The sequence below is a fragment of the Chrysochloris asiatica genome, unplaced genomic scaffold (assembly GCF_000296735.1).
Source record: "Chrysochloris asiatica unplaced genomic scaffold, ChrAsi1.0 scaffold00182, whole genome shotgun sequence".
NCBI classification, from domain to species: Eukaryota; Metazoa; Chordata; class Mammalia; order Afrosoricida; family Chrysochloridae; genus Chrysochloris; species Chrysochloris asiatica.
In genome coordinates, this window is record NW_006408700.1 from 6,049,695 (window position 1) to 6,067,904 (window position 18,210).

The 18,210-nt window shown below is 38.5% G+C and overlaps 1 protein-coding gene across 1 annotated transcript in view; it reads right to left on the reverse strand.

The window, feature by feature from the left end:
- Positions 1–589: 589 nt before the first annotated feature.
- Positions 590–18,210, reverse strand: part of LATS1 (large tumor suppressor kinase 1) — a 55,777-nt gene continuing 38,156 nt past the window's right edge. Inside the window, exons 4-8 of the mRNA XM_006872063.1 lie at positions 11,715–13,207; positions 7,826–8,408; positions 5,626–5,808; positions 5,308–5,414; positions 590–1,702 (exon numbers count right to left, since the gene is read on the reverse strand). Coding sequence (XP_006872125.1) covers positions 1,193–1,702; positions 5,308–5,414; positions 5,626–5,808; positions 7,826–8,408; positions 11,715–13,207 — 2,876 coding nt within the window. The 3' untranslated portion in view covers positions 590–1,192. The remainder of the gene's footprint in view (positions 1,703–5,307; positions 5,415–5,625; positions 5,809–7,825; positions 8,409–11,714; positions 13,208–18,210) is intronic.

Here is an 18,210-nt window from a genome sequence, read left to right on the forward strand (position 1 = left end):
GCTTAACCCACTGTGCCAGAAAACTGAGGAAGATTTGAATTTTCTACTAAGACCACTATGTAAAAGCTTTCCTAATTAACAGTGGTCATCTCGATTAGAAGTTAATTATTAATTTTTTACCAATTAATCTGTCCTTAGCTATAATATTTTCAAATAACCATTCTTCCTTGGCAAGTACAATCTGAAAGAGGAAACCTATAGCATTACTGATGACATAATCAAAAGCAGTCACTATACAGAAGTACTTTACTAGTGATTATCCACAAACATGAATCAGAACTTCATATGAAACTAAGAATAATCTTTTAGGATGGTTGAAAATATATTTTGAAATAAAAACATGAAAGATCTTAGATTTTTTAATAGTTGAAAATTCTTATTTATGGCAGCTTTGTTTTCCTTTGAAATGGAAACAATGTTAAAAATACCCTCATGGAAAGAAACCTGGGGCTGCTTTGGCTTCTTTTAAAGCCAGTATTCTTCAGAAACACAGGGAGGCTTCTTGAAATGCTACCATCTTTTAATTCCATTTTTCCATGGGTTTTTTTGAAGTCCCACTCTAAATGTTCTATTAGAAAACGAGACAAGCTGCATCCTTTTCTTTCTGATGGACATCTGAATATTGTCTCAACCCTGTATTTCCCAGTTCCAGCATGCTAATTACACAGATTAGCATTAGCCCAGGCATATGCACCAACAAGATGGCTGTATTTCTCTAGCTTATTTTGTATCAAAAACAAAGTTATGGAAAAAACCCTCAAATATGGGGTATATTTCATATTTGGTTAAAGCAAGAGGAAACTAAAACAGTATTTCAAAAACTTTCAAATATTCTTTTAAAAAATGACTTAGCATATGTACAAATAGATACCAGGCTGTTCCTTTAAAACAAAGCTTTTGTTTGTCTTCCTTAAATTTTAAGTACTTTAAGTACCAAGAACTGACTATAATATTGAGTTCATAATTTACTTTCCTTATAACAATTTTTTTTCTTAATTATTGATTAAAAAGGCAGGAATAAATTAACATTCTAAAGTTTCCATAATTTAGGAAAATAAAATACACACAGAGCACACATTACACAGCTCTGTCACATTTGCATATTTTTACTTTCAGAACCTCAAAAAGCCCTGCATTTGAGGTCTCTGCAAATCTCCATTACAGAACTATGGTTCAATTCTTTCCTATCATGTTAAACATACACCAGATCACGAGTTTTGATCTCTGAGCCTGTGTGTTGATCATCTTCATCTGACTGTTGCTCTGAGCCTTGGGAATTCATGTATTCATATTCAATAGGCTTTGGATAATTGTATGGGTAACCATTGTCATCAAAAAACCTCCGAAAGGTAAACTCATAGAAGGCATGTTCAGGATGTTTTCCATTTTTATACCATCCATTGAGAGTGTCATTTACATTTTCTTCCTCATTGCCATCACTCCATAACTTATCAGGATCAACTGGATCAAAATTTGATGTATCTGTTGGGTGTGTGATTTTAGGAATGTATGAAGCAGACTGCTGTCTCAGGTCACTGGAGAAATCAATTGTTTTAAAAAATGAATGAGCTTTGATTTCATCAGCACCACTCTTGCCTAAGCGGTCTTCTGGTCCCCGACAGAGTTTAACAATAAGGTCAGAGGCTTCAGGACTCAGTTTAGCTTGCAGTGGAATGTGAAGAGATGTTTGCCAGTTGATAACCTTTAATAAAAAATATTTTTAAATTAGGAGTGAAGAAATAAAAAAGAAAAAATTTTCCTCTAATTTTTATACTAAAAAATCTTACTGGACAATTTCTATTCTTTTAAACGAATTGCCATGGTATTTCCCATGTAGCGCTGTGGGTTAATGCACTGGACTGCAAAGTCGGTTTGAACCACAAGATCAGTGGTTCATGCCCACCATCTGCTCCTTGGAAACCCTATACAGAGCTCTGGTAGCGTAGTGGTTATGAGTCGAGCTGCCAACCGCAAGGTTAGCAGTTCAAAACTACCAGTGGCTCCGCAAGAGAAAGATGAGGTGTTCTGCTCCCATAAAGATTTATAGCCTCGGAAACCCTGTGCAGGGTCACTATGAGTCAGAACCGACTCTACTGTACTTAGCAAAAATGGGTTGGAATCAACTTGATGGCACTTAACAAGAAATACCCATAACTGGGTAATCACTTTTTCTCCTGTGTCCTCCTCTCCAGACAGTTTACACGCATGCACAGCATAAGACTCATTAGTTTGATCTCCCCTATTCAATCAGCCTTTCCCCCTCTGGTAGGAATGACGACTATGACCCCACGGTCCCTGCTCCTTAGTTCTATCACTATGCCCCTAATAGTCTGTATCATCTACTGATGTCTATGTCCTTCTACTGGGGGGTAAAATTCCACACAGCTAGGTACCATGTTCTATTTGACTTTATATTTTTCGGTGCTTGCAAACTGCCTGGCATAAAATAGATGCTCAATAAAGTTTGTTCTAGTTTTGAATAAAATGGAGTGAGGAAGGAAGGCAGGAATGCCAAGTAAAACCAGACTATCTAGTCTTTATGTCCCTAAACTCTTGAAGGCAGGCGAATGATCTAAAAATCGAAGTACAACATTAAATGCATTTTGTTGTTGTTAAGTGCTATCGAGTCAGTTCCAACTCATAGCAACCCTGTATAGGGTTTCCAATGAGCAGCTGGTGGGTTTGAACTGCTGACCTTCCAGTTCAAACCGACTCTGTGGTCCAGTGCATTATTCTGCAGTGCCAAACCAAGACTCCAATTGTATTTTGAGTCAAGTTAATCCTGGTAAATGGTAGAATGAAGTGTTATTTAACCTAAATTGACATGCTCAACATGTCAAATGACAGACAGTCAATAATTTTTTTTTGTTAAATAAATGAATCACTGAATCCCACCTGGAACTCACCAGCTTCTGTCAAAGGAAGAAAAATATACTCTCCTCTTTTAGTATGTTTATTTTAAAGTCTTGTTCCAGCTTAGAAAAAGGAGTTATCTCAACTAATAATAGACTATTTCTTTGAATTTTTTAGAGTAAAAATAAAATCAAGATATAATGCTCTGGTAGCATAGTGGGTTATGAGTTGGGCTGCTAACCACAAGATCAGCAGTTCAAACCTACCAGATGCTCCATGAGAGAAAGATGAGACTTTCTGTTCCCATAAATATTTACAGCCTCAGAAATCCTCTCCAGGGTCACTATGAATCAGAACTGACTCCAAGGAACAAAACCACTAACCATCACCACTTATGCTGAATACTTCTTTAATCTTCAGTTTCTATGCTGAAACTTTCTTTCAAGTGTGTTCATCCTTACTTAGAGCATTTTTATAAAGACTGCTTTTTAACTGTCAGATAATTCTAATATTTGTAGCATCTCAAGAGTGTCTTTTTCCGATGTGACTTGGATTATACCTGGATATTTTGAGTACTAATACCAGACTCTGGGCCTTGTTTAAATCTTACAGAGAGTGTTGATATTATTATTTAAGTAGGAATTAAAGCATATTGGTTACGAATAGGGCTGCGAACCTTAAGGTCAACAGTTCGAAACTACCAACTGTTTCGTGGGAGAAAGATGAGGCTTTCTGCTCCTGTAAAGATTTACAGCCTCGGAAACCCTATACGGGGTCAATATGAGTCGGAACCAATTCCATGGCATATAACCAATCATCATATTCAGGTCACAAGTTCCAACCAGGCTTTTTTAGGTTGTGATTTCAATGTCAATTTCATTGTCAAAGTCTTTACCGAACTATTTTAGATGTCTACATGTATGCCACCTAGACTGGGACCTGGGCAGCATTTTTTTCCCTTAATTCAGTTCTCAGTCTTTGGTATTCTGTTTAGGTTCAGGTAGGGGCTGAGACCAATAGTTTAGTTTATAAACAACTTCATGCGTGAGTTTCCCAAGATGCTCCCTTTCTGTGAGGCCCCTGGTACTTTCAATTCCTTGAGGCTCCTCTTTTTGGTTCTCTGGACAAAAGTGTAGGATTTTATATACCCTCTCTGCCACACATGTCTTTTAACTGTTTTTTAAACACAATTTGGGCAAAATGTCAAGAGGATAAAAAGAAATAAAAAAGCAATAAGGATTTACCACCTCTACTTGGGACTGCATGCTATATGATTTCATTTCTAGCTAAAGAAGGGTCCCCTCTTTGAGTTTTAGGTGCCCATACGGTCAGAGGTTCAAATTTACCAGCTGCTCCTTCAAAACTCTATATAGGGTCTCTATGAATTGGAACTGACTCCACAGCATTTAACAACAACAATCAAGGCCCTTAAAACTGAAGGTAAGCACTGGACTGCTAACTGAAAGGCCAATGGTCCGAACTTCCAAGGGAGAAAGATAAGACTGACTGCACCCATAATGAGTTACAGTCTCAGAAACCCTTTAGCGCAGTTCTGCCCTGTCCTATAGGGTTGTAACAAGTCAGAACCTACTAGATGGCAGTGGGTTTACTTGGCAGGCTCTTACTGCCAGTGATGGTCCTGTCAACGAACACCCTCCCCACACCTTAGACCTAAACTAGAGGGTTTCTCCTGGAGCGCTGTCTGTGCAGATACCCACTTCACGGCACTGGGCTACCACGAGTCCAGACTGGGGAAACCAAGAGAAACTCACCGCTGGCTCACTGGGACTCTGAATTCTCATTTCTTCTCCAATCTACTTGCTATGGTTTACTCTTCAGGACTTCAATAGCTGTCTCAAGCATTTGGCCTAGGTTTTAAACCTACATTCAGTGGGAATGTCAGGGCAAAATGTGCCTGTTACATCTTACTCAAAACTGGGAACCCTCTTTGGCTGTTTTAAAAGTTTTTGCTCTCATTAGTTTTCAGCTGTTCGACCATAAAGACTTTGACCACAGTTTCCTATGTCTATTTCTGTCCTTACAGGCATCCTAATTTTCACCACTTGGTAGCCACGTTAGCTATTAAAATTTCACTACTACTATAAATGGAGTCCTAGAGTAGCGCTGCAGGATAAGCACTAGACTAACAAGGTCGGTTTGAACAGCAAGGTCGGTGGTTCGAACTCACCAGTCGCTCCTCTGTTACTATGAGTCAGAAACGACACAATGGCACAACTACTACTGTAAATAATAGCACTGACTACAACATAAATATTTTTCTTCTTATGAATTATCTCCTTAAAGTAAGTTCTCAGAAGCTATATTTACTGGGGTCAACCATCATGAAGATATTCATGGTTATTGTTAACAGCTGCAGGTACATTCTTGAGGACTGAAATGATTAAAAGTTCCACCTCCTAATATCCAGGCCACTATCTAGAGACCACACCTTACCTTCACTTGTGTTTCTAACGGTGTCTGAGCCAAGAAAGGAGGCTGTCCCACCAACATTTCAAAAAGAATTACTCCAACGCTCCACCAATCACATAACTGTGTATAGCCTAAAATAAGATACCAAAATTACATATATTCACAAGCACTTTTTAAAAATCATTCAGTATTAATAAATTCAAAATTAACATTAAACCATCAATTTATTCTGTAAAATTGTTTTTTCATTATAAGCCTGAAAAATAAAATATATCTAGTGTAAGTTTTGGCTAATGTAAAGGCATATAGTGAGATCGTTTATCAAACCAATAAATGCTTTACCTGTTCGTAGCAACACTTCGGGTGCAATGTAATTGGGAGTGCCAACTAAAGAGTGTGCCAGACATCGCTGATGTTGGCGTGCAGCTCGCCTCTCCAGTGGCTTCAGTCTGTCTCCACATCGGCAGCTAGAGGGGTCACCCCATTCACTACTGAAATCCATGCTATCTTGTCGTGGATGGTCACCTGTACCGTAAAAAAGGACTTAATATGAGAGCTACAAGGACAAGTGTAAACCTAAATCCTGTTTCATTTTTTTACCATCATGGTTTAGTCAGCAACGTTTTTCCCTGTGACAAACTAAGACAAAGCTAAGATGTGATTGGGTTCAGAACACAGACTAGGAATCACATTTTAAAGAAGAGCCTCGAGAACGAGGTAAATCTGCTGAACATTAAAGTTGGTTCAGATATCGTCATTCTATGTTTTTACCGTCTTCATCTCCTGTGTTCTCAGAAGCACCTAGTAATATGTACTTCACAGGGCTATGTTGGGAGCATTAAAGTAGATTCTATGTAGAACACCTGTTGTCATTGAGTCGGTTCTGACTCAAGGACACCCTGTATATAGTAAGTTATTCAAAAAATTTATTCACTTACACATCCACTGGATCATGGAGAGGCAGTGTACAGCAGTAGAAACAGCAAGGGTCCTATAGTTACTGTAATTAGCTTAACCCTTACACTATTTTCTGTTTGACTTCAGGCAAGTAACTTAATCAAACTAAGGCTCTGATTCTTGATCTAGCTTATTTACATTGTGAGGATTACATAAAACCATATCAAGTGTTTGTTGTTGTTGTTAAAGGCTGTCGAGTCAGTTCTGACACATAACCACCCTGTACAGGGTTTCTGATGAGCAGCTGGTGGGCTTGAACCATTAATCTTGTGGTTCAAACCAACCTTGTAGTCTAGCACATTAGGCAGCAACAAACGTTACATGCCACAACAGGATAAATACATAAAATAAGCCAACATAGAACATACAGAAGTCAACATAGAAGAACATATTTAAATACAAGTTCAATGCTCTGAAAGGGATCACATTAGGTCATGGATAGAGTAGGAGAAATTGTGAAACAAAACTCAAAATTATTTAAAAAAGAAAAAAATGACTTGGCTTACTATTCGGAAAGAGACTGGAGGAACTCAAGATTATGACCCCAGACTATCCAAAAGTCTAGAATGGACGCCTTCTGGCCCAATTTGCAGTCAAGCAGTAGATAGGTACATAGGGGGACAACAACACTAATATGGTATGCTCACCATGGGATAGTCAGCCATCAACATTTACCAAAGAATAAAGTTGAGAAGGGATGGGAAGGTGGGTGAAATGGAAATAAGAACCACAGAGAAGAAATGGATAACTGTTATTACATGGAGGGAATTATAATCATTGAGATGAAACAAAGTATATGATCTGTTGAATGTAAAACTGATGATCTCTGTAAATCTTTACTCAATTCACAGTAAAAAGCTTTTTTTTAAAAAAAGAGTCAAATGTAGGCAAAATAAAATATGTGTATTGTTTACCACATATATAAAAATGTAAGTTGACAGAAAAAGTCAGAAGCTGATTACAAAGTTCTGAAATAATAGTTCTCTCTGTGGAGGAAGAAAGGGGAAATGATTATTTAGCATGAGTTGGAATTGACTCACCAGTAATTGTAAATTTTATTGTCTGTTTGTTTGAAGTTATTTATAATCTAGTTCTTGGACTTGATGGCACCTAACAACAACAAAAGTTCTTAGACTGAAGACTGAATGGTGGTTATGGAGCTTTATAATTATTTTTAGATAGAAATATTTTATTTCTATGGTATTTCAAAATAATAAAACACAAAGGGTTCAACTGAAAAATGTTAATTACATATAAAAATAACCAAATCTAATCTGTCTTTTCATTTCACAGGTCTAAGTCCTCCTGTGATACTGTATGATAAGTACTGGACTGCTAAGCACAAGGTCAGCAGTTCAAACCCACCAGCTGCTCCTCAGAAACCCTATATAAGGTTACTATGAGTTGGAACCAACTCAACAGTACTTAACAACAATAACAAGTTTTTAAAAAATTCACACAAGTTTATCCAAGGTCAAGACCTGACCGAGGTCTTCGGGTTCCCCATCTGGCTTTAATACCAGGTTACATTTATTACATTAATAAATTACAGTGACACACTCAAAATAAATTTTATTGTACTCACCACTCTGATAGTACTTAGAATCATGTGTCCATCTGAAGCCAGTGCAGAGGCCAAAGTCAGTCAATTTAATATGACCATCACGATCAATCAAGATGTTATCAGGTTTAATATCTCTATGAATAAACCCCATTTTATGTACACTTTCCACTGCACAGGTAAGTTCGGCTATGTAGAATCGGGCCAGATTTTCTGGAAAGATACCCAATCTAATTAAGAGGCTCATCATATCACCCCCAGGAATGTAGTCCATTACAAAGTATAAATTGTCCTTATCCTGGAATGAATAATATAGACGGACTACCCATTCATTGTCTGCTTCAGCCAGGATATCTCTCTCAGCTTTAACATGAGCAACTTGATTTCGAAGCAGGACATCTTTCTTTCGAAGAGTTTTTGTTGCATATAATGCCTTAGTATCTACTTTTCTTGCAAGACAGACTTCACCAAAAGCTCCTATTCCTAGAGTTTTTATCTTCACAAACATAGACTTGTCCATTTTAGCCCTTTTAAGACGAATGTAATTCGACTCTTTTTGGCAAAGCATCTTTCTCATTTGATCCTGGGCATCTTGAGATAATCCAACCTAGGAAAACAAACTAAATATTACATGAAGAATTACCTTCTTTCTATATTGACTATTCAGGGATATCTTGAAAAATTCAGGCATATATTTAAAAGTTAAATGTGTAATAATTTTTAATAAAGCATGTTAGAAATCTAGAATATATTTCAGAGAAAATTAATTATCAACAGTGCAGCTTCAGGATCTATACAATGTGAGTATATAGAGAAATTGTGCTATTGGGAGCAAGAAGAGGATACCAATGGTCAGCTTTCTACTCCTCTCTAATGTACCAACAAGAGTTCCCAATGTGCAATAGCAAATCTGTTCACATGCAGCCTTATCCGTCTCTCCATGCATATTCATCCCTAGTTATAGGATTGAACTGCCTTCGGCAAATGCCTCTTTTGTGGAATGTCCAGGCTTCAAATATTCTCCTTCCATTTTATGATATGTGAAAAGATTTTCCACTCTAGGTTCATTTATTCTCAAAAATGGATGCTTTTAGGAACAACAAAACAATGCTTTCTTTAACCTTACCACCCTTTTCCCATTCTTAATACAAGGAGGCTCCAAAAAGTGTCAAGATATGTAATTGAAAAGTAACAGAATTTTCCGACAAACTTTTTGAAGCTCCCCTGAAAACAGACAATTGTTGTTGTTATTGTTAACTGCAGTCTAGTAGGATGGCACCTAACAACAAATAGGTTTCAAGTCATAGCTAAAGATTTAAAAGCCTTAGTTTTTAAATCTTTGTGGAAGCAGAAAACCACACCTTTCTCCAGAGTGGCTGGAAGGCTTGAAACTTTGCGATTCACAGTCCAGTGCTTGTCCTAAGGAGCCATGGCACTTTTAGACAGACAATAATAAATAAGAGTTGCTTATCTTTCTCGGGCACTGGAGGTAAAAGTGGGGGAGTCATAGCCCACCACTAAAGCAAAACACAACGTGAATCTCCTACCTCATGTAAAAGGGACAGCCTTTTTGGATACAATTTTTTTAGTTATTTTGGAACATTTCAAAAATAGTTGCTGTGACTCATGAAGATGTCAAGACCAGATTGAAAACAAATTCTAAGTAGATACCTGGACTAAAAAGGCAGGAACACTGTATTCTGACAAATTAATAAACAACCAGTGGTGGTGTGGTGGTTATGTGCTGTTAAAAGTTGGTTCCAATTTACAGCAACTCTGTTTCTGAGGCTGTAAACCTTTACAGGAGCAGAATGCCCACCTTTCTCCCACAGAGGCTGGTGGATTTGAACTGCTGATATTGCAATTAGCAGCCTAATGCATAACCCATTACACCACCAGGGCTCCGAAACTAACAAAAGGATTTAAATAGAAACATAATTCAACTGGAAAAGTAAATCTAATTCTAGGAATGCAAGACGAATAAAAATACAGCAACTTCATGCTTCTGTTAGGATGCGCCATTTGCATGCAGAATCTGAAAGAAGGGTGGCATGCCATCTTAGTATTTTACTGTTTCTCTTTAAAATCTTACTTGCCTACACAGTAATGGAGCTACAGAAGTCAGCAAAGCTTCCAACACCATAAAAGTTTAAATCAGCTATTAGTGAAAGTGAAGAGGAAAAAGGAAAAATAAACTAAGAAAATACATACAGACAAACTTTAGTGAGAAATCCTAAGAGCAAAAATATGTATAAGTCATACAGATTGTTCTGGTACTTTCTTGTCTAACAAAATGCAATATACAGCAGAGCAACAATACTGTAAAATCAGATTGAGAAATATCATTTTAAAGAATGGCTCTCCCAAATATAACAGAAATTTCAATCACAAGTCTAAGCCTCTTGAATTATGAGTGCAAGATATAAGATTAAGAGTCAAATTTTAGAATTCTATTCATAAGATTAAAAACATGGATGAGAAAGAGTCAAAAGTTATCCGCACTCCGGTTATATTAAAATGCCCATCCTTGGTTGATGACATTAAGCATGCACGATGTGAAATGATTCTGTCGAATAGACAAGTAACAGTGGATGATGTGGTAAATTATTTACAAATCAGCCATGGTTCTTCCTATGAAATAATCCACTACAGACATGGGTTCCAAAAAGTTTGTGAGAGATGGGTACTGAAACAATTCACTGAAGAGCATAAACAGAAGCGTTTGTATACCTGCAAACAAAATTTGGACTGATACTCAAAAGAAGGTAAAGGTCTCTTTAAAAAAAACATCCTCAAACGCCAACTAAGAAAAAGTTCAAAAGTCAGTTGGAAAATTGATGCTTACAGTTTTCTGGGGTTCTCATCGGCGAGTATTGGAACACTACCAGGAAAAAGTTCCAACAATCAACAGTGCTTGCTACAGTGAGATGTTCACTGAGGAGCTGAAGCCTAAACTAGAGATAAAATGCAGAGAACTGCTATCCAGGGGCGTTGGGATCACACATGACAATGTATATCTGCACACCTCTGCCCACACTGCTGACTCTGCAAAAAGTTCATTTTGAGGCATTAAAGCATCCTCTCTATAGTCCTGATCTTGCTCCATCTGACTTTCATCTGTTTGGTCCCCTGAAAGCATCACTTTGAGGACAAAGACTCGCCTCTGATGAAGTGAAGACAGTGGTGCATTCTGAAACATTTTTTAATAAAGGAGTATGAAAGCTTGTTGGCAGATGGACAAAGTGTATTAAAAAGCAAGGAGATTGTGTCAAAAAATGATGTATTTGCCTTTTCTAAAAGTTGATTAAATTCTACAGCCAGAGTGTGAATAATTTTTGACTCACCCTAGTAATGACAGGACCATGATGTCATGACAACTAGTGAAAAGATCTATGCAGAATTATCATAGATTAATCCAAAATGAGCATTTACTTATTCTGATCTAGTCTTTAGTATGATTTGTTATTTTCAATTCATTTTTTCACAAGTATATTATAAAAAAGGAATGAGAAGGGGAAATAACTAAAAGGAGGCATTTCTGACAGACTTTGTTTCTTAAGTATATCAAGAGGTGAGACCTTGACATTTCTAGCTTATTTTTAAATATTATAAGATAATGTGCAAAGCCTGAAAAGTAACCCTTGTGTGATTCCTATAAAAAGGTTGTATACATCTCAACTGTGTAACTGCAAGTAATAGTTTTCTTAATTTACATAAGTTTATTAAAGGAAACTTTGAGAAAATCTTGAAATACTAAAATAAGGTGCCGTAATCAAAACTGTTCACTCACTTTTAAAACAGTGAATATACTTAGTTAGCTATAATAATAAAAAATAGTGGATTATAACATTTTAAAATTTACACCAAACAACTAGATGAATAAGTACAATAATGAACATTGTAAAGATTTTACCCGCATCATTTCATTCTCTAATTGTTTTTTACGATGTAGACGCTGCTGGTGAGATTTGAGTACATTTTCTACATGTTGCTCCATGAAAAACTTGAACGCCTGAGGAGAGTAACTTTGAATACGAGATTCCCTTCGTTCTTCATCTTTCTTATTTTTCCTAACCGTAATGGGCGAGGTTGTAATCTGCTTCTTTTCTTTATCACCATTATCGCCATTTTCACAACTTTTTTCACCCTCATCTTCCTTGGGCAAGCTAGGCTGATCATCTTTGCTAGATTTAGTTATCGAGTCGTATGGAGGAGCAGATGGGTTTTGGTGTAGCAGGTGCTTAGGATAAGGTGGTGGTGGACCTTGATAGTTTGGAGCTTCAGCAACAGGTGGCATAACAGTCATATTAGAAGTGGTACCCTCAGAAAAAGGACTGGGTTGAACAGGTTGAATTGGCTGTGGGATCCAAGAAGGATGTGTTGGTGCTAAGGCCGTTTGTAGCTCAGGTTTTAATACACGAATGCTCTTCACAGGCTGTTGAATGGGAGCTGGTGTAATAGCAGTTACTGTTGTAGCTGAAGGCTGGGAATTAGTAGAGTGACTTGTTCTATTTCCTAATGGGTTATTAAAAGAATTTGATCTCACTGGTATGTTCGGTTGCCATGTAGGAACTTCATGTCCACTGCTTGGGGATGACTGGGCTGGAGCAGAAGATGACTGAGGCCAAGTTGTTTGAAGTCCTGGGACATTAATGTTAAAAAGTTCCATGTTATGACTATTTCTGTTTGGCACCATCACAGACTGAGGAACATTTCCATTTGTATATGATGAAGGGGCAGCAGACCCCCCTGTTGGTAAAGTTGAGGGGCTTTGTCCATTAGTCGGAGCCAGAGGATATGGAGGGGGTGGCTGCCGACTCACAGCTCCAGCTGGGACAACAGTTTGGTGTAGCATAAAGTCAGTTTGACCACTGCCATTCTGAATGCCAGGCCTCCCTGATGTAAAGTTAAACTTGTTAGAACTCTGCATGATGATTGGCTGTCTGCCAACAGGAACCGAATTCATGCCTCTCTGTCCCTGATTGGGCGGATTCATTTGGGATGTGTTAAGAGGTGGTGGAGGGTAGCCCTCCTGCCATGCCCCGGGTGGAACAGGAGAGATTCGAGAAATCACATATTCCATATTTCCAGAATAGCGTTTTGTTTGAGAGCTTGGTTCCCAGGAGTGTGGAGGTGGGGTTGTGCCTCTTGGAGGGGGAGGAGGAGTGACACTCCTTACTTGAGGTGGTGGCGGGGGGTTCACTCTCTGTCCATTACTAGGGTGAGCTTGAGAAAATGCTGCTATGCCAGATCCTGACAAAGGTCTTCCTACATCTGTCTGCGAGCTGGGACTTTCAGAACGATATGCCACACTTTCTCCTAGTGGTGGGCCATGTCTTTGAGGAACTAAGGATTCTTTAGAACCTTTCCAGCTTTGTTTACGGTTAACTGATTGTTGCACAAGCCCTATAGTGATAAGAGAGAAGGAGAGAAAACAAAACATGCTTTTAACTTCTTATTTTTGAATAATGTAGCTTGGAATTTTGACACGTCTAAGCAACATTCAATTCTCTTTCAAGAATTACAACAAATCTAATTTCAGTAGGCAGTTATCATTTTTTACCTTTTAAAAAAAGTTTTGTTTTTTTTTACTTTTTATTGTGAATTGTGTGAAGGTTTACAACAAGATCATCAGTTTATATTCAACAAATTATACACTGTTTCATGCCAATGACCACAATCCCCTCCAGGTAACAAGTTATCCCACTTGCTCCCTATGGTTCCGATTTCCATTCCAGCCGCTTTCTCATCCCTTCTCAACTTTGTCCTTAGGTGTTACCTTTTTACCCTGAAAGACTGAACATTCATTCCATGGTGAGAAGACCTTACTAGTGTTGTCGCCCACCCCCACATCACCTGTCTACTGCTTGGCTGAAGTTTGGGCCATGGGGATGAGTTCTTTTATACACCTGAAAGATAATTAAGGGTCATAGTCTCAGGTTCCTCTAGTCTTGTTCTGACTGGTAAGCCAAGTCTTTTATTACCATTATTATTATGAAATAATTTTTTGTTTCGTTGCACATTTTCTCCCACTCTCTCTGGGACCTTCTAATGTGATCCATTTCAGAGCAATCAGTAGTGGTAGTCAGGCACTAGCTAGTTCTTCTGGTCTCAGAGTCGTGGAAACTGATATTCACATGTTCCTTCCTTTACACTGGACTAATTGATCCAAAGGCTCTTCAATTCTTATCACTCTTCTTTCTTCCACACATGCAGACACCACCGGCTGCACCTTATAAGGATGTTCATGAGATTTTAAGATCCCAGATACTACTCACCAAAGTAGGATGTAGAACACTGTCTTTGTGAACTATGTTATGCCAATTGACCATGGTGTTCCCTGAAAATTTTTACTTATTTTGACTAGGTAATACATTCTCATTGTTCAAATTCAAGAGGTACAAATGGAGATCCACTTCAGTCCCTCAGTCATCCAGTGGCCTCCCTTGAAGGTAACAAGCATCAGTAAAACTGTTTGAGTTAGATAGGATCAGTGTCTTTAAAAACCAGCTGCAGTGGATGAGGATGGGGGTGTAGGCAGACTTGATAGGAAACACTAGCACATGGATAAACCAAGGTAATTTGGACTAGGGAAACGGCAATGGAGAAAAACAAATGAATTAAGAATAAAAGGATAAAACTGACAATTTGATGACAGATTATATACAAGAGGGCTTCAAAAAGCTGGTACGAAAAATGTAATTAAAAGATGGAGTTTTTCCACAATTTTTTTAAAGCGCCCTTGTATGAAATGGTGATTCTTAGGCTTAGAAAAACACAGGTGAACATTCACTAATATTAAGGTAGAACAAGTCTGCCCATGTATGACAAAGGTAGAGAACATAGAGTAAAAGACTGACAGACATAAATACATAAAACCCCTGTCACCATGAAAAAAGAAAACAGGAAACCCCACAAACCTGAAAGGTCAACATAGGAGAAAATATATTCAATCACTTATTAAAAAGTGGCAAATGCTCAGAGTACAATTGAATACTCTCTACCAATTCAACAGCACATAACAACAACAACAACTATCTTTCTCTAGGCTGGGCAGCATTTATTGTCCATGGCTGCAGGGAATGGTCATCAATCTATACCAGACAAGTCCTCAGGCCACCTTGTTCATTCTCACCTTTCTCAGAGAGCCAGCGGAGGCTAAATCTACCATATCACTCACCCAGCTCTAATCCGTTAGAATGTAAGTCTCTTCAAGTCAAGACCACATGGACATCAGAGTTGTTCTATGACTCTCAAAAAGCTCTTCATGTTTTGACCACTTTCCACCTCCCAAATCTTTGCACTATGTGCTTTAGACTTGCGGCTCCCTGACTAGCAAATGGTATTACTATTCTCTTCTTTAACTTTTCCTGCCCACTCTTTAAAGATGGTTAACTTCTGTTGAAATTACATACCTTCCTTACAGCCCTTTGAAATTAAAGTTTTCTTTAAAACATAAAGTAAGCCAAAAAGTGAGGTGGTATCTTCTTTGCTCTCCACATATACTTCCAGGCAATTATTATCCCTTTCAACTCTTTTTAAAAATAACTTTTCTTAGTTTCTTTGTCATTTTTGCCTAGGCTGTTTTTCCTTGGTGCTCTACTTCACACTGTGGCTCAAAAATGTGTCTCTCCAACTCACACCTATATATCCAGCTCCCTACTGGAGATCTCTGCTTGGATAACTCAATTACCCAAATTCAACCTTGTAGCTAAAACCACAATTAGGATCTTTTTTCAAAGCAAAGGAACACATTATAGACCCTTTAAACAGAACTCAATAGGAAGGATGCCCAGACTTAGGATCTTTCTCCACTAAACCCTGTTTTCCTTCAGCATTTATTTTCTCCTATGGGGTTCTCACCATCCATCCATTTTTTTCTAAGCCAAAAGCCTGTCACTCCTTCCCATCACTATCCCCCATAGGTAACCTCTCTCCAAGTCCTTATCAATTTTCTCTCTTCATTCATTCACTTTTCTCCACTGCCATCTCCCTAGAGATGGCAAAATTAAGGTAATTGAAACTACCTTAGTAACTCCAAGAACTACTGTATCTGCTATCAAATCTATGCATATTACCTCTCTTGCTCCTCTCCAATTCACTCTCATTTACTGCAGCCATTCTTTATTATGTGTTCAGTGCAACTTTACACAGCATGTTAGGTTCTCTACTTGACAACTTCCAAGTAAACTGTTCAGTAACGTTATAGTTATCACAATTTGCCAACATTCTCTTTGTGTTCTATTTGTCCCCTTTCGAGTACTCTGTCTTCCCTGACCCCGTATCTTCTCATCTTTGTTTTTGAGCCATTGTTGGCCTTTAGGTCTCATACTGGTAGGTTTTTAAGTCCTGGTGTGGCACTGCTGAATGCAGCACTGAACTACAGGTCCGTTTGGACCAAAAGTTCAATGGTTCAAACTCATCTGTCACTATGAGTCAGAATGGACTCAACAGCACTTAACAACCACCGATCTTACAGGTAATATCCTTTACGAGTACATTGTGTTCATTCTGATCTCAGGGGATAGACTTTGTTCTAGATTTAAAGAGTGTCTCAGGGTGAAAGTCCCAGTGGGTCTTCTGTTCTTTCTTTTTCCACTTTGGTCTTTTTTAAACAAAAATAAAAATAAACGTTTGAGTTCTCCACGCTTTTCTCCCATTCTGTTTGGGACCAACTATTAGGTGGCCCTTGTCAGAGCAGTCACAATAGCCTGATACTACTGAGGTCCCCCGCAGTCCTGGTATGGTGCTGTGTACTAATGCGTAAGACTGTAAAGTTGTCTGAATCGCAAGGTCTGTGATTATGATTTTTGTGAACTACGTTATGCCTACTGAGGAGCTCTGGTAGTGTAGTGGTTATGAGTCGGGCTGTTAATGTCAAGGTCAGCAATTTGAAATTACCAGCTGTTCTGCATGAGAAAGGTGAGGCTTTCTGCTCCCATAACGATTTACAGCCTTGGAAACCCTATGCAGGGTCGCTGTGAGTCAGAATCTTTTCCACGGCACATAACCACTGCCATCACATTATGCCTGTCCCCATCCATAAGTGCTCTACAGCTTGTTATTAGTTTGGTTGTGCTGTGCACACTATATACCCACCATCAGTACCACTTATCCATTACTACAAATCACCAGTCTCTGTATATAACCATATTTTTTCCACTCTCCCCATCTTCTTGGTAACCACCAATGAACACCGGTCTCTCTAAATTGATCTTACATCCTTGAAATACAAATCCTATTACGGTATAGTCTGCTGGAGACACTTCAATAACTTCCTGCTATTGTGGAGCTGGAAGATGAGCACTGGACTGCAATGTCCATTTGAACTGAAAGGTCTGTGGTCAAACTCACCAGCCATTCCTCTGAAACCTCACACAAGGTTGCTTAACGAGTTGGCACCAACTCGACAGCACTTAACAACAACAACAACATTCTTAAGATGGAGTCCTGGTGTGGCACTGTAGGATAAGCACTAGACCATAAGGTTGGCAGTTCAAATCCATAATCTGCTCCTCAGACTCTACACAGGGTGGCTTGGAGTTGGAATTGACTTGGTGGTACTTACCAGCACCACCTCTTAAGGTAATATATCAAAGTAACAGTCACACATAGTCAAGTCTCTATGGACTTCTCCAGTCACATCTAATACTTTTTTTTCCCCAGTGCTCCAGGCCACAGTGACTGTCTTTGCAAAAATCTTGCCAAAAGGGGCCATACGTAGCTTGTGTGTCCTCATTAACGCCATGCCCACTCTCCTTTGTCTTTCTTTAGAAGATGCTGTTGTTAGGTGCCTTGGAGTGCCCACTCACAGCAACCCTATGTCCCCATATTTAAGCCCACTGTTGCAGTCACTGTGTCAATTCATCTCTGTGTCACTGTGCCAGTTGAGGGGTAGTCCTCTTCTCTGCTGACCCATTTCCAGGAACCAGTCCAAAATACTTAATAATATGCTCAAAGTGTATGAGACAAAGTCTCGCTAGTCTTGTTTCTAAGGAGCATTCTAGATATACTTCTTCCAATACAGATTTGTTCATAGTAGTTCTTGTAGTCCATAATCAATCATTTCAATTCTTTGCCCATAATTCAAATGCAGAATTTTTCTCTTGTTTTCCTTATTCACTGTCCAACTTTCACATGCATATGAGGCGACTAAAAGTAACATGGCTTAGATCAAGCACACTTTAGTCCTTAAATGAACATCTTTGCTCTAGACGTATCTTACAGCAGATTTACCTAATGCACTATGTCCTCTGATTTCTTGACTGCTGCTTCCAGCATTAAGTGTGGGTCCAGGTAAAACAAAATCCTTGACTTCAATCTTTTCTTCATTTACTATGATGCTATTTATTGGTCCACTTGTGAGGAATTTTGTTTTCTGCAATCCATACCAGTCTCTGATCTTTTGG